Raw genomic sequence first — 20834 nt, 5'->3', positions numbered from 1 at the left:
GAAGATGGAGGGAGCTTACTGGACTTCTTCCTTATGTCAACGGAATCCACCACAGCAAGCGCACTTTGAGGAAGATCATTCAACTGCTTCGACGCTTATATGAACTTCTTCTCAGCAACTCATTCTGAAGGAGCTTCTAGGGTTGCTTTTTCTTGACTGTAAGCCCCGGCAAAGGGTCCATTGCCCAGGTCCTTAATCCAACATTATCAAAGCACAGAAAGGCACCATTGACAATGAATTGCAGACAGAGAAGGGGACTCTTGCCTGACTCTCCTGTTGCCTAGGGTGAGAGATATGGACCCAGCTTATTTTCCTCATTACCATTTTCATACAAAGCGAACTGCCTCTTATGCAAGATGAGAAGGGTATCTGAACTTAAGTCAAGTCTTCTTTCAGTTTTGAAGCTAACCTGAGGGAAGGACCAAGGATGCAGAGGAGGACAGAGCATCGAAAACCAATGGATCCCATACAGCAGAACGATCTGCTAAAACCTTAAGGAATAGGACTGTAGGATTCCCTTAAATTAACCACCAGAGTTCTTCGATTGCAGCGTGAGCCAAGATTGGCCTCCAAGTCTGCTTGAGAGTTGAGCCCTCTTAAAATGTGAAAGAAGGAGATTTTCTTGAACTTGGGCAACAGGAGATGAATTTTTTGGATAACAGTGGCTAAATGGATCTGTTGAGGAGAGTTATGAGAGAACATTGCCTGAATGACGAGCCTTGAGTCTCCAAATACACAGAGAGAAAGGATGTTTTGATTGATTGCTAGGTTCAGCCCTTGCCACAATTCCAGGGCCTCTGCTCTATTATTGGTTTCGGTGCCCAGGCCCCAATGGAATCTCAATTCGGTTGCCCCTCCCGGGTTCAAGAGAACCCCACCACTGCCTGCCTCCCCAGGGTTTCCCTTAGAAGCCCCATCAAAGAACAAACAATATTCGTCTAAGGTTGATCTCCATTTTATAAACTCCTGTTCCTCCAGTCTGATCTCCCAGTTGGCATGGATAGGAGCAGATGGGGTGGATCTATCTTTCAGATTCGGAACCAGTTCTTGGATCCAATGCTCCTCTTCTTTGACCAACTTCAATTCATTTCTAGGGATAGTATTGGCCTCCAAAGCCTCGCCTAGTAGAGCTTTGATTTTAGAAATTACCCTTGTAGGATTGCAACTTTCTCCTCTAAAAGTCCTGTTATTTCTTTCCAGCCAAAGCTTCCAGCATATAATCTTAGGGATCCACATCCAGCTTATTTTGAGAAAACTTTTTCTGTTAAGGCTAAAGGGAGATTGAATGACCCAGGTTCGGAATAGATTGGAAATACTTTCTGGAAGAACGAAGTTTACATGATTTAACCTCAGAACTCCACTCCATACTACCTGAGCAAAAGGGCATAGCAGCAACAAATGATTGACATTTTCTTCGGCAACCAAACAAAGGGGACATCTGGAGGGACCTTCCATCCCTCTTCTTCTCAAATTGTCTCTGGTGAGGATGCTGTTGTGCGCTACAGTCCAACAAAAAAAGTCAATTTTGGGGAGAGAGGGGAAATCCCAAATAAATTTCCAAATAGCTGGATTAGGAGGAGCATAAGGGACAGCCAGAATTCTTTTGTAACCTTCGGCAGCTGTGTAAGAGCCTGAGAGGGAGCCCCAGCCTCTTTTGTCTTTAGAGTTGGCTTTTGAGGGGGATTTGCCTTGAAGCATGTCCAACAGAAGTGAAGCTTCCTCCTGCATCATTTGAGGAATCTCTCCTAGATTCCAACAATCCCAGAGCCTATCAGGATCGTTCTTCCAGGTGGAAATGTCCCACAAGGTATGCAAATTGAAGGACTGGAGCCAAGCTCTGATATTTGCTAGCCCCTCAACTTGAATCAAAGGCTGGTCTCCCAGAATTGAATCATCCCAAATATTAATTTTTCTGCCATTACCTGGGATCCAGTAAAGCTGCTGGCTGAAATGCTCCGTGGCTTGTCTGCAAAGGTTGAAGATTGGAGATCCTTTTAAAGTTCTTGGAGGCTTATCCAGACATCTTAGACGTTGTCCTTGGTAGTATTTCTTCCAGATGACTCTTTTGCTCCAACTAGATTTACCGGAGACTAGATTCCACAAGATCTTTGTTCCCAAAGCGAGGTTTTGAGCAGCCAAGTTACGAAGATGGAGGCCGCCTTCCAGAAGAGGTTTCTTGATGGTCTCCCAATTCACTAAATGAATCCTTCTGTCATTGTTGTTCCCACCTTCCCAAAGGAATCTTCTCAACAAACTATCCATTTTGCTGAGAAAGGATTTGGGGGCGAGAAGAACTGTGTTTTGGTAAAGCGGCATACTTATCAGGACTGACTTCATCAATATGACTTTCCCTGCGTTATTCAGCCATGAGGCATCCCAAGCTTGTTTTCTGTTCTTTAACTTATCGAGCAGCGGCATCCAATGAGCCAGATTGGGTTTGGTTTTGAAGATTGGGATCCCGAGATATTTAAAAGCCTCCCAATTATGAATTCCATCCATTTCTAACAGCCTTGCAATGTCAGACAGCTCCTTTGTTGTGCAGTTCCAGCCATAGATTGAACATTTCCGGTAATTAATTTTGCTTCCTGAGATCGATTTGTAAATGTCCAGTTCCTTCTTGAAGGATCTGGCAGAGATTAGACTGGCTCCTCCTAGCAAAAAAGTGTCATCTGCAAACTGTGCATGGTTGATATCCTTTACCCTCTGAGTCGTTCTAAGGCCTGGAAGAATTTGAGTCTGTTGATTGTGATCAAGCTGGAAACTGAGGACCGATGCCTGAATAGCATAAAGGAGAGGGGACAGGGGACAGCCTTGTCTGAGGCCTCTAGAGGCTTGGAAGAAGTCAGTTGAGCGCCCATTGACCAGGGGAGCGATCCATGGGGAGGTAATACAGGCTTTCACCCAGTTTATGAAGCCGTCAGAGAAGCCTAGATTCTTCATTACATTGATCAAAAAATCATGTCTAACCCTATCGAAAGCGTTAGCCAGGTCGAGCTTTATAACCATACCTTTCTCTTTTCTTTGACAACTTGAATGGACAGCTTCTTGAACCAGCACAATGTTATCCAAGATCTTTCTTCCTTTTATGAATCCACCTTGATTTTCAGGGATGATGGCTGGCAAAATATTCTTTAACCTATTGGCTATTATTTTGGAGACCAGTTTGTAGCTAGAGTTGCATAATGATATGGGCCTGAATATGCTAAAGTCGGCAGCGCCTTTCTCCTTTGGAATCAAAGCTAGGAATGTCGAATTGATGCCGCCGCCCAGCTTTGTACAATTCTGGGATTTCTTGACCATTCTCAGTAAATCTTTTTTGATTGTCGACCAGCAGGCCAAGTAGAACCTGACAGTGAACCCATCAGGACCTGGGGCTTTATCAGGCTCCATAGAGTCCAGTATATGCTTTATTTCATCCACGCTGATCGGAGCAGTCAGCATGACGTTGTCCGAATCCTTAACGCTCTTGGGAATTAAATCCATTGGATAGATCTGGGGCTCTATAGGATTTTCTTCAGGAGCAGAGTAAAGATCTTTGAAGAAAGAATAAGCTGCTCTCTTAATGCCATCAAAGTCCTTTATAACTGTATTTTGGTATTGAATCTGAGAAACTGTTTTGAAGTGCTTTCTGGCTTCGGCTTGCTTGTGAAAGAAACTGGTGTTCCTATCTCCGGCTTTTAACCATAAATTTCTAGATTTCTGTCTCCAGAATTCTTCCTCCTCCCTGCTGGATTTATGAACCTTTTGTTGCAGCTCAACTTCTTTTCGAAGGAGATTTTGAGTTACAGGACTCTTCTCCATTGCTGTTTGATGGGCAGCAAGGGTGTTGAGAGATTCTTTTCTTTTGGCAGTAGGAGTTTCTAGTCTCTTGGCCCACTCCTTAAGACTTCTTTTTAAAACTCTTATTTTCTCTTCCCACACATAGAAAGGGGAACCATGGACAGGTCTATTCCAGGCATCCGAAACTACATCTTGAAATCCTTCTTGCTGAATCCACAGAGGGCTGAACCTGAATGGAATGGGGCCTAAATTGCCATCCAGTGAAAGCTCAAGGAGGATGGGCTTGTGATCAGAAATGAGATTTGGGAGAATTTTAGAAGTAGCCATTAGACCGCAAGTCAGGAAGGATGAGTGGACAAGGAATCTGTCCAAACGGGCAGCTATATGATTTGGGGCTAATCTTTTGTTGGACCAGGTGAATCTGCCTGAAGTGGGTTTTATATCCTCCAGGTCCCAGCCCAATATAATGTCTTCAACCCATTCTCTAGCGGGGTCCCTCACAATGGATCCTCCCTTTTTCTCGTCAAGAGCCAGGATGACATTCAGATCCCCTGCTATGATTATATTTCCTGGATTTTGTTCTGAAAGAAATGATTGAAGCGAGTTCCAACAATATTTTTTCTCCCCTGGCAAAATGGGAGCATATAAATTAAACATACTTACTTGTTGTCCCGAATCTTTGTGAAGGAGCTGAGTGAAAAGCCAGTGGGGGCTGCTTTTTTCTTGGATGAGATCGTAAATGGAGCTATTCCAAAAGGTGGCTATTCCACCAGAAGCTCCTCTTGCGCTTACCGCTCTTCCTTGACCTTTTTGCCAAAATACTTTACTAGATTGGAGGAGGAGGGGTTCCTCCAGCTTAGTCTCCTGGATGAGAAGGATTTCAGGCGAATATATTCTCACTATGTCTCTGACGGCTTCCTCTTTCGACCTGCTGCCTAATCCTCTACAGTTCCAGGAGACGTATTTCATTATTTACTGATTTGGGGGATTGAGGCTCCTTTTGGAGCCTTGTTGCTCTTACGCCTAGATCTCGTGTTCATCATTCCTTTGAGGGTTTTTTGCGAACCTTGGAGGACATCTAAATAAGTTTTTTCCTCTCGCTGTTTCTTCTTGGATTTCCGGCCCCTTGTCGATTTCATAGGAGTGACTTGCGAGTTATCTGTTTCAGAGTCTCTCTCCTCCGAGTCCTCCTCATATTCAGATGCGAGGCTAATATGCTCTTCATTTCCTTCTTTCCCCTGCTGACCATCATCAATTGGAGGAACCGATGATTCGCCTTCAATATCTTTCACTTGCTTCGACTTATTTCCCGTTTCCTCTTGTGTCTCCATGGTCTCCACCTGATCCCCTGAGGAGGAGCCATCTTTGAAGTCAGCATTGGACTTTGGATTAGCTTGAGGTTTCCCCAATGATGCAGAGGGTTTCTGCCCCGGTGGCTTTGGGACCGCCTTTCCTTTTTTAATTTCTTTCCATCCTTCCTCTTCAACCGTGATCCCTGCTGAAGCTTTTGGGCAATCACGTTGGAAATGTCCATGCTCGTGACAGGTTCGGCATTTGAACGGCAGCTGCTCATAGTCCAGCTTCTGATAATGCTGCCATTCTCCTACTGAGAGCTTGACCGCTTCGGGCAGACCGGCTTCCAGATCGACCTCCACGTAGATTCTGGCGCATGTATATTGGCCCTTATGATCAGCTTTATCAATGAAACGACCTAGCCCATTTCCGATCTTCTGCAGGGATTGGTAGCTCCAGCAGTGTATCGGAAGGTTGGGAAGACGAACCCAGACCGGCGCCTCCTTAGGGACATCAACGGAGGGGTCGAAGTCGGGGCTCCATTTATTCAGGTACAGACCTTGATTACCCATAAAATACGGCCCGTTTCTGAACACCAAATCCCGGTCTTCTTTGGTTGTAAACTCGAAAATGAAGTAGCCTCGTCCCACAGCGTAGCAGATCACATTATTTTTTAGCTGGGGTCTCCAGTTCCTCTGAATCCATTCGTCCGTGATTTTTGTGGATGGCCAGCGGCCCATAAACTGTCCTACTAGTCCTCTGTCAGCTAGAGCCAGGGCGATTTTGATCGTTTGTTCCTCTGGGAGATCAATCTCAGGTATCTCTTCCAGTTTCTTGATAAACTTTGGCGCCTCTGTAGCTTTGCGTTTCTTCCCTTGCTGTTTTAATAGACTACTGAACGCTTCTGTTGATGAGACTGGAGGGTTGGGAGCGGCCTCCCCGCCCCCTGGACCACTCATGGCAGCGTCAATCGCAGGCCTGTGGCTCTGTTGCAGCTTCAGAGCTGCGCGCGGCTAGGTTTGGTGCAAATTTTAAGGGGTTAGAACCAGATGCATTTGAAGACTTTTTAGAGTGTTTTTGTTGTTCCCCCTTCGAAACAACATTTTTTCTTCTTGTGAAGTTTTGAGTGTTGTGATTAGTACCTCCTTCGTCTTGTGGGATTATTCCCAGCCCATCTCAACCCCATTTTACTGATTCTCTTTCATGGCATGAAGTACAATACTTTTATGAGGAAAAGAATTATGGATTTTATTGAAGCGTGTTAATATCATTCACGTTATGATATTTAACAAGACAACTCCTTCATGATAGATTCTTTTCAAAAGGGACAATTATTTATATACTACTTTACTGTATTGTTTTCTGTTGTACATGATACTGATTGATCATCTTAATACCATGTTGGTTCCACCCTTCCTGGTTATAATTTTCTCTGTCTGTAATAAATGAGACTATGGGTATTTTTTTATATTGACATGTTCAACTTCTTCCACCATCCCTGCTCTTAAGGAGTACTGAGCCTCCATCTTTCTTTATCATAACAATGTGTAATAAGAGTAAAATTTTGTTTACAGATAGAGGATAGGGGGTCTCATTACGAGCCAACCCACCATGTTCATAAGGCTACAACGAAGTGACATTCCCATTATGGCCACCACACCAGGCTTATGATCCATTGGATAGCTAAAATATCCTTGGAACAGGAGGTCTCCTCACGAGCTGGCCTGATCATTTTTGCTACATCCTAATGAATGGCAGTGTGGTTATCTAGTTACCATGCTAGCACACTGATCTCTTCTGTAGAACAACACTGGAACTCTCCATTTCCTGGCATATACGGGTTAAAAAGCAACCCTATCGAGGCTATCGATGCCTGCTCGCAGCAGAGGCTCTGCTTATGGTATTGAAGTTACATCTTATCGTAATTATTATTATAATACCCTTTTCTTATTCTCTTTTTTTTTTATCAGAGAAGTTATTTCCTTAATTTTTCCCTGTTTTGAACCTTTACGCATGAGAAATTGTTTTTCGATTAATCACATCATTTTCAACTAGAATACCATTAGCAAAGAATCTTTTTGGCATATTGTTGTCCTTTTTATTTTTCGCATAACTTATCATCATTCCAAAGCATCCTATCTCTTATTCATAACTATCTTTACACATTCTGCTCTCATTATAACCATACCTCTTTTCGTCCTATCATTGATATGTGTACTTTGCTTCATTTACTGCCATACTATTCATTCCCTTGCCTTGCCATTAGAACAACACTTTTCCTATGCTTTATGGTCATGAATGCCCTTTTCCAATTGGAGGGGGAAGGTATGCATTATGGGATATCATGCGATATAATTACTGCACTCTACCATAACTTGTTGATTTGAAAAAATATTACTATTGCATTTATACAAAAAAAAATTCTAATTGGTATTTTTGCATACGGCTTATCTGTTGTCGTTCAAAACTAAAATTATGGATTCAATAAATTTGCATGCAAAATAGTGATTTGTTTACAAGAGAACAACAAGTATGGGGGGAAACTCTATTCGCAGCAAGGCCACACTATTGCAACTAATAGAAGAGGCTCGAGAAACTCACGAATGCGAACAATTGTTCAGACATGATGTGCTTGCTTGGATTCTGTGGGAATTTACAGGGTAAGTTCCTCAGAAAGAACACCAAAAGGACACCGCTCACAACCAGATCTCAAATCAATACACCAGTATTTTTGACGTGGTTAAAACCCTCAAAGAGGGAAACAGTCCACGGCCTGAGCCAACGTGGCCACTTCAGGCAATTTATTAATCAAAGAATGAAAATTTACATAAGCTTCCTTTCATAGACGGATTACCCGAACAATGACCCTCCATGCGCTTTAAATAGAACTCATGTAACAATCGGGTGTCAAGCCATGGATCAAGTGTCGGTAATACCAAGGAGAGAGTGAACCGTCAGATCACTACATATCGTGACCGTCGGATTGTAAGTTACAAAATGTACAACGGTAAAGAAACACACTTTACCTAACTCTATACTAGACCAAGTTGAACTTAACTATTTCCTATGCGTCGGAATATCCTAACATCCCCCCTTAAGAACAACTTGGGATAGGATTGAAGGATTTACAAATATGACACAATAGCAGAAGGAAGGAGGCACTAGAGCCTATCCCCCCTTAGTGACAACTTCCTGAACTCCAAGCATATATCGAAGTTTAGTGAACTTCGCCTCTGTGAGAGCCTTTGTGAAGATGTTTGCAACCTGATCATCTGTCGAACATTATTGCACTTCAAGAACATGGTCATGAACGAGCTTTCTGATGAAGTGCATGTGTAGTTCAATGTGCTTGCTGCGCTGATGCTGGACTGGATCTTTGCATAGCTGAATGGCACTTTGATTATCACACCAAAGTGTGGTTGGATGCTGCTGCTCAAAGCCAAACTCTGATAGGATCTGACGAAGCCACAAGGCTTCCTTACTAGCTTCCACGGCACCATGATACTCTGCCTCTGCTGACGAAAGAGAAATGGCAGCCTGTTTCTTACAAGCCCATGTAATAGGTCCTGAACCAAGAGTGAAGACATAACCGGTAGTAGACTTCCGATCATCAGGGTCACCAGCCCAATCAGAATCAGTGAAACCAACTAATAGAGGAGCTGCTTTGGCACTGTAATGAATCCCAAACTGTATTGTACCTTGAACATAACGAAGTATTCTTTTAGCTACTTTCCAATGACTTTCATGGGGGTTTTGCATAAAACGAGCAACAAGGCCAACAGCAAAGGAAAGGTCAGGACGAGTATGGGTTAAATACAAGAGTTTTCCTACAAGTTGACGGTATAAGGTAGCATCAACTTCGGGAGAAGTACAAGAGACTGAAAGTTTGACTCTAGACTGAAATGGAGAAGGGGCTGGCTTACAGTCTTCCATGTGAAAATGACGAAGAATATCACAAGCATACTTGGACTGGGAAAGGGAAATACCCTCCTTGGATTGCAAGACTTGAAGACCGAGAAAATAGTGTAAGTGTCCTAAGTCTGTCATTTCAAATTTCTTTTTAAGGCTGGAATTCACATGGTTTATAAGGTTGGGATCACTACCAGTAAGAATAAGATCATCAACATAAAGAACAAGGATGATAAGAGAGTTTCCCACTTTCTTGGTGTAGACAGTATTGTTAGAATAACACCTAGAAAAGTCATATTCTAAACGAAAGCTATCCATTTTGGCATACCAAGCCCGAGGAGCTTGCTTGAGACCATAAAGAGATTTCTTAAGTCGACATACAAGGCTGGAGTCTGTTTGGATGAAGCTAATGGGTTGTTCCATATAGATTTCTTCATGCAAGTCCCCATGAAAGAAGGCAGATTTAACATCCATCTGATGGACTTCCCATTTTAAAGAGGCAGCAAGGGAAAGAACAAGGCGGATAGAGTTCATTTTGGCAACAGGGGAGAAGGTTTCAGTGTAGTCAATGCCTTCAACCTGTGAAAAGCCCTTAGCAACAAGACGAGCTTTATGTTTATCAACTTTCCCATCTGGTCCATACTTGGTTCCGTAAACCCATTTACATCTAACAAGTTTGCGTCCCTTTGGTAGAGGAACAAGATCCCATGTATCATTTGCCAACAATGAATGATATTCTTCATTCATAGCTGCTTCCCAATGTGGATGGCCTGAAGCTTCTGCAAAAGTGTCAGGATCATGATTTACTGGAGCTTGAGCCAGTAAAGAAGAGGCTCTTTCAAACTGAGAACGTGTACGTCGCTGATCTGTAGGATCACCGCCAAGATCACCTGCTGCATCCCGAGTAGCACGGACCCATCTTGGAAGTTGAGGATCCTGAGAAGGTGGGGGAGGATTTTCATCCTCACTTTCATCATCTGAAGAAGAAATGTTTTCAAAAGTAGAAGAGATAGGAAGAGGTGGCACATCCGCCGGACTAGGCTCGCAGGCCGATTTATTTTCATCAAATTTTACATCTCTTCTAATGATAACATTTTTGGACTTAAATGGAATAAGTCTATAACCTTTTACATCTTCAGAATATCCAACAAAAGTACATTTCTCACTCTTAAGTTCTAAAGCTTTATGCTTTTCATCTGGAATGTGGGCCCATGCTTCACTTCCAAAAACACGAAAGTGACTTACATCTGGTTTAATGGAACTCCAAGCTTCTTCTGGAGTGATATTCTTTAGAACCTTAGTAGGAGTGCGATTTATTATATAATTTTCACAATTGATTGCTTCGGCCCAAAAACTAAGACTGAGTCCTTTAGATTGCAGCATACAATTAGCCATTTCCTTTAAGGTGTGATTTTTCCTTTCAGCTACACCATTTTGTTGTGGAGTGTATGGAACAATATGTTGCATTTGAATTCCATTTTTTGTGCAAAAGTTGATGAATGTGTTTTTAACATATTCTCCACCATTATCAGTTCTTAGCTTAAGAATTTGATGTCCAGATTGGTTTTCAACAAAGGCTTTGAAGGCCAAAAAAGTGTTAAATACTTCGCTCTTGAGTTTTAAGAAGTATACCCAAGTGCGTCTGGAGAAATCATCAATGAAAGTTAAGAAATACTTGCAGCCAGAGAATGAAGCAACAGGAAGTGGACCACATAAATCACTGTGCACAAGCTGTAAAGGGGTTGAGGCGTGCCAAAAGGCACGTTTTTCAAACCTGACCCGATGATGTTTTCCGAGTACACATCCGGAACAAAAACCATCTCTACAAGATACCATAGGAAGACCTGTCACCATATTTTCTTTACATAGATGATGAAGGGAGCGATAGTTTAAGTGACCAAATTGCTCATGCCAAAGTTTGCTCACTTCATCATTATGAGCAACAAATACTGAGGGAAGATTTGATGACCCAAAGTTGTGAAACTTATACAACCTTGTGGCATCATCAGCAATACCAGTAGCTAGAATCTGTTTAGGATCTCTTAGATCCTTGATTACAACATCATGAGGTGAAAATTCAACAATTTTACCTTCACCTGAATGAGTTATCTGATATACAGATAGAAGGTTGCAGGATAAGGTTGGAACACATAATACATCATTAAACTGACCATTCTCTAGATGAACAGTTCCAGTCCCTACAACATTAAGAGATCTATCATCACCAACATATATATTTTTGGTGTTACAATCATTTAAAGAAGAAAACATGGCTTTGTTTTTGGCCATGTGATAAGAGGCTCCAGAATCAATGAGCCACTCATGAGAATGAGAAGAAGAAGATACATTTAATGCATAACCAGACTGAGATGATTGACATCGACATGCAAAAAGTGCCATTCCTGAAGATGAAGTTGAAGTTGAAGTTGAAGAATGCTCCACATGGATGTTATGTTTCTTCATTGCATCTTCCAAGGCTTCCATCTTCTTAAAGCATTTAGATTCTAAGTGGCCATCTCGATTACAAAAGTTACAATGTCTATCAATCTTCTTCCATTTGTTTTTATTGGTCTTATCATTTTGCTGAAATGATCTTTCATTTTGAGGGTGAGTTTGCTTAGGACCCTTGTTTGGTTTAGGACCATTCTTTTTAGGATATGACTTCTTAGGATTCTTTGAATTTGGTTGCTGCTGGGCGGCTAACGCTTTCTTGGAAGAGTTTCCAAGATTAAGAAGACCAAGGTGTAAGAGTTTTTCTTGTTCTCTTATTAAAGAATCACAAAAAGAGTCAAAGGAAGGGGCATTGTAGTCTTTTCCTTGACAAATGAAAGCTTCTCTTGTAGAATGAAAGGTGGAAACAAATACAGAGTAGGCTGGTCCCAACTTAGTAAGGATGGAATAAATAAGGTTACTATCTTCTTTCTTAACCTTAACACCTTCCAAGAGATATCTAAGGGTCTTGAATTTGGACAAGAAATCTTCAATGCAAGAAAAATTATTAGGATCCAATGTAAGCAACTCATTTTCAAGTTGATGGGCTCTAATTTCATTTTTAATCCCAAAAACTTTAGTGATTTGTTCCAATGCTTCATGAGGAGTATCAAGTTCTGCAATATGGAATCTAAGATTAGGAGAAATAGACATCCCTATCAAACCACGTGCTTGATCTTGTCTATTTTCCCATTTTGCAGCCTTTTCTTCATCTTTTGGTTTCTTCTCTTGGCTTGTGGCTATTCTGTAGAGACCTTTACTTCTAAGTAAATCTTCCATGTAGGATATCCATTGGAAGTAGTTAGTGCTGTCAAGAATGACTTGGCATGGACTTTCCATTTAAAAAAAAAAACTGAAGCTGAAGATGCTGAAAGTAAGTGTTCTAATGGATAGATCTCAAAAGCTTAGGCTGTTTTAAAAAAAACGGCTCTAAAAAAGGCATCCGGATGAAGAAGTTATGGCTTTTTGAAAAAAAACATTGTTGAAGTTGCCGGCAAAGTGCGCGAATGAAAAAAAATGCCCCCACAAAATGGAGATTTGAACCCAAGACCTCTACTCTCTTAAAATAGCTTTGAACCAATTGAGCTATACAAAAAATTTGAGAGAGAGAGAGAGAGAAGGGGGGGGGGGCCTTGGGTTGCGTGCTTGCCTTGAGAAAGCTCTTTTTTCCTACAAAATAAAAACACAAAACCCAACATGAATATGCATAGAAAAATGAACCTTACGGCTCTAAGTTAGCTTTAGCCGGAAACTAAATATTTTTCTCAATGTTTCTGATTTTCCAAGATCACACTAAGGTGCAGGGAAAAGAGCATACGCATGAGAAAAAAAACTTCCTTTCTGTTTCTGATTTGCCCAGATCGCACAGAGTTAGAGGGCAAAGAGCATACGCAGAAATGAAAGGTATAGATCGGGTAATAAAGAAAGCTAAATAAACAGAAACTGAAATAACTAGAGAGAAAATAACAGTAAACTGCAGATAAACACTATATACCTCCAGATCTTAAAAATGACACAGATAGGGCTACCGAAAACCTTTTCGCGTGAAACGAAAGGGGTTCCTCACTAAAACAGATGCTCTAAACACAACAGAGCAGTCCTCTCGGCCCGAAAGCAGTCAGAAACAGTAGATCTAGGAAACGATAGCTGCATGCAGTTCTACCAGCTTCAGATTTGGATCACCAACGGATGCGGCCCTCAAATAGCTCCGATACCATGTAGGAATTTACAGGGTAAGTTCCTCAGAAAGAACACCAAAAGGACACCACTCACAACCAAATCTCAAATCAATACACCGGTATTTTTGACGTGGTTAAAACCCTCAAAGAGGGAAACAGTTCACGGCCTAAGCCAACGTGGCCACTTCAGGCAATTTATTAATCAAAGAATGAAAATTTACATAAGCTTTCTCTCATAGACGGATTACCCGAACAATGACCCTCCATGCGCTTTAAATAGAACTCATGGACCAATCGGGTGTCAAGCCACGGATCAAGTGTCGGTAATACCGAGGAGAGAGTGAACCGTCGGATCACTACATATCGTGACTGTCGGATTGTAAGTTACAAAATGTACAACGGTAAAGGAACACACTTTACCTAACTCTATACTAGACCAAGTTGAACTTAACTATTTCCTATGTGTCGGAATATCCTAACAGATTCCACCTTTTGCATCACTTTCAGCATCAACTCAGCCTACATCAGCTTCAACAAGTGTCGGTCCATACATGTCATTCCACATTTTTTTTTGGAGGTAAAACTTGAGGTCAAATAGCATACTTTTCTAACTTATTATGAATTTAGGAGAATTTCATGCAAAATCCATTGAGCATAATTTATCATCATTCATTCCACAACTTTACCACTTCCCATTTCTCAAAGACAAAATCTTTCAGTTTGGGGGAGTGTTCCTTTCATTTATTTATTATGACCATGCCATTAATATTCTTTATCATCCATTGATATTCTTATTCATTCTCAACACCTCCCTTATTCTATGTTGTTTTACACCAAGCATAGATTTCAACAGATTGTAGCAACCACCTCAATTTGTTTTCTAGCATCGCATGAGGGCATGCTAAATCTCCAGTTTGGGGGAGGAATTGCTACACATGATGAATATTTTCTACTTTCTTTCTCATTTAAGGCATACAATTTCATTTTTATACAGTGTAGAAATTGATTTGCGTATATCTTTAAAACTATGAACTGAATTCTTGTAATTTCCGAAAAACAAAGAGGTATCATTAAAATACACAAACCCAGAAAATTTCAAGTTAAATTAGTTTGTCAAATTTTAGATATCATGCACTGCCACCTACAACCATTTTGCTTATATCTCATGATCCCTGCATCAAAACGATCCAATTTTTGGATTAGAGAAGTATTAATATAGTGGAAATCTACTTGCAAAATTTCAGCAAAATCTGGTTTGTAGTTTCTGAGAAAATGGTTAATGAAGTTTGCTGTTACTTATATCATATTTTGTTGCAACTTCATATACATATATTTGAACGTCAATGTAAAAATTGTTATACCTTCATCAACATTTCTAAAATTGAGTATTCATTGTTGAGGAAGAAGTCATTTGTTCCATCCATTTCATGAATTGGAATGAACAATTTTTGTATTATTGCTTGTTAATACAGAGGCTTTGGGCAGCATGAGGACATGCAACATATTTAGTTTTGAGGTATGTTGGGCCGCTAATATGTCATTATTATTATCACTTTTTAACACCTATTTCATCCATTTCTACCCTTCTTTATCACGTCATTTATCATGATTTATCATATAATTCCATCTTATAATTATTTATGCTCTTATGGATAAATATTATTTCTTCTCCTTTATTTTTAATAAATTTATGATTATTATGCATGATTTTACCAATGATGGCTTATTAATAAATTTGTTGAAACATAACTCACCATTTTAGCCTCCAAAATATTTTCCAGATTGTAGATTTGATCACCAGCTCATCATTAGATATTCCAACTCAGAAATTCGCTGGAATAAGAAGTGATAGTTTTGCATTGGACATTTCGGGCAAATGGAGAAGACTAGAAAATCCAAAACATGGGTTTTGTTCAAAACAGACCGAATTAGTTTTATCATGTGCAGTTTTCCCAAATTCGGTCCGTATTAAGAGAAACAGAAGGTTCTCTAAAGATGATTCTCTCATATTTGTTGTTGCGGGCGGTTTCCAAATTATATCATTTGCAATACTAAATTCGACCTGTTCCTGTTAAATGCTAATGGAAAGATATCTCAAATATGATCTTGCTGATCAATTTGTTGTGAACAATCCAATTTTATTACGGGAATCATTTTGTAATCATCTCTGTTGTAACTTCTCTCTGCTCTCTGTATATTTAAATGAAAACAGAGATCAAAGAAGGGGATTATTAGAGATAGATAGGATAGGAGGACAGGGGCTAATGGAGAGATTTAGCTTTTCGTTTGGGACCTCAATTGTAATTTCAATGTAGAAAATGTTATTCTAAAGGACATATCGTATTGTAATGATGAGTGAATTTAATGATTAATATATAATTTGCGTTGCTAGTCATTCCAATATTCTGAAGTAGCTCGGTAGTATTTGGTGGTGGCTAAGGCTTGTTCTTTGGCAGATCTTACTGGTATTCCCTGTTTGACACTTTTCCATTTCCTGTAAGGTTATTTTGTTTTATATATTTTCATTTCTTGTGAGTTTATTCTATTTGATATCTTCTGATTTCCTGTGAGTTTACCTTGCAGTTAGTTTAATTTCCTTTATTCTGATCTCATGTACTTCGCAACTTTGTCATTTGATTTCATTTATGCTCACTGCAGATTGAATTAATTATTAGTTAAGACATTGATTCTCGTTGATTACGATAAGAGCGTGATTAGTATAGAATCAGCTGAAAGAGATTGGTTAATGCTACTAAACTCTCGGTTGATGTTATTTCCATTCACATTGCTTAAAGTAGAACAGAGTGTGATTAATGTAGATCCAGCTGAAAGAGCTCAGTTACTGCTACAGTGCTCTCGGTTGATGTTATTCCCATTTGAATTGCTTGCTTAAGATTGGATTATGGTTTTGCTTGAGATTAAGTCCTGATGCTTAGATGTATTATTTCCTTTAAAAGTTACAGCTTGAGATTTATGATTGCATCCGTTTACTCTTGTATTGAATTTAATAGATTATCTTAAATCATTGCTCTTTAGATTTATAGCTTGCACATATTGTGTACACTCTTGAAAAAAAAAGACTTATCTAGGTTGATAATTAATGTGAGGAAATTAGGAGTTTTAAAATACACCTTTTAGCACCCAACAGACGCGATGGTAGATAAGGTCGTTGAATTGCTCTGCGAATACTAGGATTTGTTCCCTACTATGTTTACAGAGTTAAAAGGGATAATAGGGGACCTCGGTGTTATGAAGATCACGTTAAAACCCAACAAAAATCTGGTTATGAAAAGACCTTACCTTCTCAATCCCAAGTATAAGGAGAAGGTCTGCTTAGAGTTAGATAAGATGCTTGTGGCAGGCATCATTGAGCCTGTAGAAGAATCTGATTGGGTAAGCCCAATGGTGGTACAGGAAAAGAAGTAGAAGGATGAAATAAGGGGATGCATAGATCTCAAGAAGTTGAATGATGCTTGCGTGCATGATCATTTCCCGACTCCGTTCACTGATGAGGTATTGGATAATGTAGGTGGTTAGGATGTGTACTCCTTCACTGATGGGTTTTCTAGGTACCATCAGATCAAAATCATGCCTGAAGATAGAAGCAAGACAACCTTCGTGATTGAATGGGGATGTTCTTAGTATACTGTAATGCCTTTCAGATTAAAGAATGTGCTCACACGTAGTCATTGCTGCATTCATAGACTTCATTCATAAGTTTATGGAGGTGTACTTTGATGACTGGACTATGTTTGGGTTGGTAAAATGCCATGTGGCTAGTTTGCACTTAATGCTAGATACTTGTTGAAGTTACTAGATTATGCTTCAACCTAAAGAAATGTTTGTTTTGTGTTCCTTTTGGGACTCTGCTGGGTCATGTGGTTTTTAGACAGGGATTGATGGTAGATCCCATGAATATTGTAGTGATACTTAACTTGGAGGGGCCAAGGAGTGTGAAACAGCTGCACGTAACCTTGGGACATACGGGGTACTATAGGAAGTTTATCAAGGGCTATGCTCAAATCACTATGCCTATGGAGAAGTTGTTGAAAAAGGATGTCACATTTTGTTGGAACGAGGATTGTTGGAAAAGCTTATATGTATTGAAAGGAAAAATGGTCATCGTGTCGATTTTAGTCTTCCTGGATTAGAAGAAGGAGTTTCATGTACATTTAGATGCGTCATGTATAGCACTGGGAGCATTACTGACACAGGCTGGCAGAGGAGAATTGGACCATCCTATAGCATTCACAAGTATAAGGTTATCCAAGGTTGAGAATAACTATTCTACCATCAAGCGTGAATGATTAGCCATGGTATACGTGCTATAGAAGTTTAGACACTATTTGTTGGGTGGACATTTTAAGACATATACAGACCATTCCGTGTTGAAATACCTGGTCAATAAGCTTATGTTGGGGGGGAGAATCTATAGGTGGTTGTTATTGTTCGAGGAGTATGATTTTGAAGTTATTGTGAAGCTTGGATGACTGAATGTGGGAGAAAACCATCTATCATGCATAGAAATAAGGGAAGAGCCCACTAATTTGGAGGAGGGATTACCTGATGCGCAACTCTTTATAGTGTGCATCGTGGATGGTAACTTTGAAGACATCATATACTTCCTAATGACAGGAATTGTGCCTAAAGGCTACACCACCCAATAGAAAAAGGAGTTAGTGGTGCGCGTGGCATACTTTTCTATTGTTGCCGGACATTTGTACAAAATAGGGTCTGATGAAGTATTACGACGATATGTACCAGAGTTTGTAAGGAGCAGTTTCCTCGCAGACGCTCACGGGGGCACCACGGGAGGGCATTACACAGGAAAGGTGATCGTACAGAAGATTCTACACACAGGGTTGTGGTGGCCAACCCTCCATCAGGATTCAAAAGCTTACTACAAGGTGTGTGATGTGTGTCAAAGGACTGGCAGGTTATCATGGAGAGATGAGCTGCCTCTGAACCCACATATGACATTAAAACCTTTCAAAAAATGGGTGATAGATTTTGTGGGACCCATTCAGCCCTAAAGGAAGAAGATAGGAGCGCGATACATTATCACCACCACTGAGTATTTAACTCAATGGGTGGAGGCACAGCCTATGAAGGAATGTATAGGCATGATCGCTTTGAAGTTTATATTGGAATATGTACTGACATTATTTAGGTGTCCAAAGATTTTGATGACTAATCATGGTATGCACTTTCTGAATGAAACGATCAATGCACTAACGAAGGAATTTAAGGTATATCACAGGAAAAACACGCCTTGTCACCCACAGGCTAACAGGATGGTGGAAGAATTTAATAAGGTACTGGAGAACGCATTAACCAAGGTCTGCAATGCTCAGTGAAGTGATTGAGACCTGCACATACCGACCGTACTATGGGCCTAATATACGACATGCAAAAAGTTAACTAGATAGACACCCTTTAGGCTTATATATGGTGTTGAAGAAGTGATGCCCATGTAATACATTGTGCCTAGTCTGCGCATAGCGAGACTCACGATTATGACAGATCGCGGAACCCTAGAAGAGAGGCTCACACAACTTGCTGAGCTTGAGGATGAAAGATTTATGGTTGGATTTCACCAACAGGTCCAAAAGTAGCATGAAAAAGCATGGAATGATCGGCACATTAAGTTGTGCACCTTTAAGGTAAATGATCTAGTTTTGTTATATGACAACAAGTTTGATAAATTTCCAGGGAAACTCAAAATGCACTGTCTAGGGCCCTATGTCATTAAGGATATTATTGATGGTGGAGCAGTTCAGTTGGTTAAATTGAACGAAGATCTCTTCCCAGGAAAGGTGAATAACAGCCAATTGAAGCCATACACCGGCGATCCAGCCAGGTGTCTATATGAAGGTAGCATAGTATTAGCACTCCAGGAAGTTGAAACAAAGTGTGGGACTATAAACTACACTACCCGAGTTGGGGAACTGCGTGATTAGAAGATTGTGCGGAACGAGGAGATGTCAGAGGGTTCGCGACAGTGTGGAGTGAGATGCGCTACCCAGGGAGAAATCGCACAAGTCAGCCAAAAAGTGATTTTTAAAGTCATTGTTCATGATTTGATGATAAGAATACAACCAAATGGAGTAGGCAACTGACATTTAAGACAAAATTTATTGGTAAGATCCTTGGAAATTTTACGCCAATCTAGCATTAATGAATCGAATGTGGGGGGAATGGTAGGATTTGAATTCAAAATGGCCTATAAATTATAGATGGAGGCCCAACAAAAAAAAATGAGATTGTCTTTGAAGGAATGCACTTGGGGTAGGTTCCGCTGTTGAAACTGGAAGATTGGGACTTAGCTGACACTAAGAAGTTCCCTCACTTGTCAATAGAATAGCTAATGTACTGTATTTTTCACACAACGACTGAGATGACTACGTTGGAACTGCGAAAGTGGCTCAGGGGTGTAGACAAGGCAGGTCTACTAAACATATTATGGGTGTCGCACTACAATCGCACACCCATTATAGTATTGGTCATCAAGCAGCTGTTATTCTTGGTACATGATGGGTGTCTATGGCTAGAGGAGCCAATACCCATCACTGATAGGTTGATCGATAGGATCATGCAGCTGGCCTATACAAGGGAGAATCCGACCATGATGTTTGGCAGAAAAGGTGGTGAGCAGGCCCTCGTGGAGGCCATGAAGGAGAAATTCAAGCTCATAAAGAAACAACGAGGCTATGCAATTTCGAGTATCTGTGACCCTGCGGTCAAGGTGGCCATGCAGATATTTGCAGGAAAAGTTATACAGAAGTTTCACGCAGATGAAGTGCCAGCACCAGTCGTTTCTCTGGCATCCCAATGCGCTGACGGAGTCTAGTTTAATTGGGCACACTATCTCTGTGGTGAGTTCCTTGTGAACTACTATGAGGCACAAGAGCTCAACAAGACCTTCCACTATGCCTGGCTCTTGCTGTCCATTATGCTAGTAGCCTGGGAGCTACTGGAAGATAGTCAATTCCCCTCGATCACGTCGGACCTGCTAGAAGTAATGAAGTACACTTCATTGTGGGAAACCAAGGATGCTCAGTGCATCAAGGATAGCAAGATATTCTGGATCTTGATGGAAATGAACATATGAATGACTATCAATTGCAAACCATGATTTTCACCTACTTTGTTTGCTAAACTGCAGGAGTACGTGGAGTTCAAGGCAGGATTTCAGCGTGTCATGATCAGGGCATGAAAGGACCCTGAGTAGAAGTGGCATGACTTGCCTTACTTGGCAATGGACGACCCAATTTATGTAGTTCTTTATCACTCGTCGACAGAGTGGAGCACTGCCTCAGTCTCGGCGGTGGGGTCGAGCAAGTCTACTGTACAGTGCAAAAAGGAGGTGGCCAAGCTCAAGATGGTGCAGTTAGCTGAGAGGAGGAAGAAGGAGGCAGTTGACTAGGCCCAGGTAGAGCTCGATGTTGCTCAGTAGGCGGAAAATCAGACAAGAGAAATAGAGCGCAGATCTGACAAAGGTATAAGGTCGCCCTCACCTGAAAAGGAGGAAGAACAGATGAGAAGACAGAGCAGCATGGAGCAGACCCATAGACGGTGTCGTACCACATCAAATGTCCAAGATAATAAGAAAAAGTCGTTCCGTGGAAGAAATCCAAGGCGAGTAAGGTGTCGCTGGACCCAATAACCCTAACAGAGGGAGAT

At 40.8% G+C, this 20834-nt stretch overlaps 1 protein-coding gene across 1 annotated transcript; it reads right to left on the bottom strand.

Annotated features, from left to right (window-relative positions):
• Positions 1 to 492: 492 nt before the first annotated feature.
• LOC149160685 (uncharacterized) lies at positions 493 to 6032 on the bottom strand. The gene is made up of 3 exons (XM_089434684.1): positions 4847 to 6032; positions 3742 to 4406; positions 493 to 3642 (listed from the first exon to the last, which is right to left on the bottom strand). The coding sequence occupies exons 1-3, from the start codon at positions 6030 to 6032 to the stop codon at positions 493 to 495; spliced, it is 5001 nt and encodes a 1666-aa protein (XP_089290810.1).
• Positions 6033 to 20834: the final 14802 nt, after the last annotated feature.

This window comes from Pinus tabuliformis, chromosome 5_2 (assembly GCF_031772625.1).
Source record: "Pinus tabuliformis cultivar Carrire ecotype Pingquan chromosome 5_2, CPIR1, whole genome shotgun sequence".
Taxonomy (NCBI): Eukaryota; Viridiplantae; Streptophyta; class Pinopsida; order Pinales; family Pinaceae; genus Pinus; species Pinus tabuliformis.
The sequence above is the reverse complement of the archived record's forward strand: the minus strand, read 5'-3'. Positions and strand labels throughout refer to the sequence as shown.

Excerpts from the sequence above, each read along its gene's own strand:
- LOC149160685 (XM_089434684.1), bottom strand. The coding sequence starts at position 6,032 with ATGAGTGGTCCAGGGGGCGGGGAGGCCGCTCCCAACCCTCCAGTCTCA. Across the intron at positions 4,407-4,846 it reads TTATTTAGATGTCCTCCAAG|GGGAGAAAAAATATTGTTGG; the intron begins GTTCGCAAAAAA and ends CCATTTTGCCAG. Across the intron at positions 3,643-3,741 it reads AAGTTGAGCTGCAACAAAAG|CAAGCCGAAGCCAGAAAGCA; the intron begins GTTCATAAATCC and ends TTCTTTCACAAG.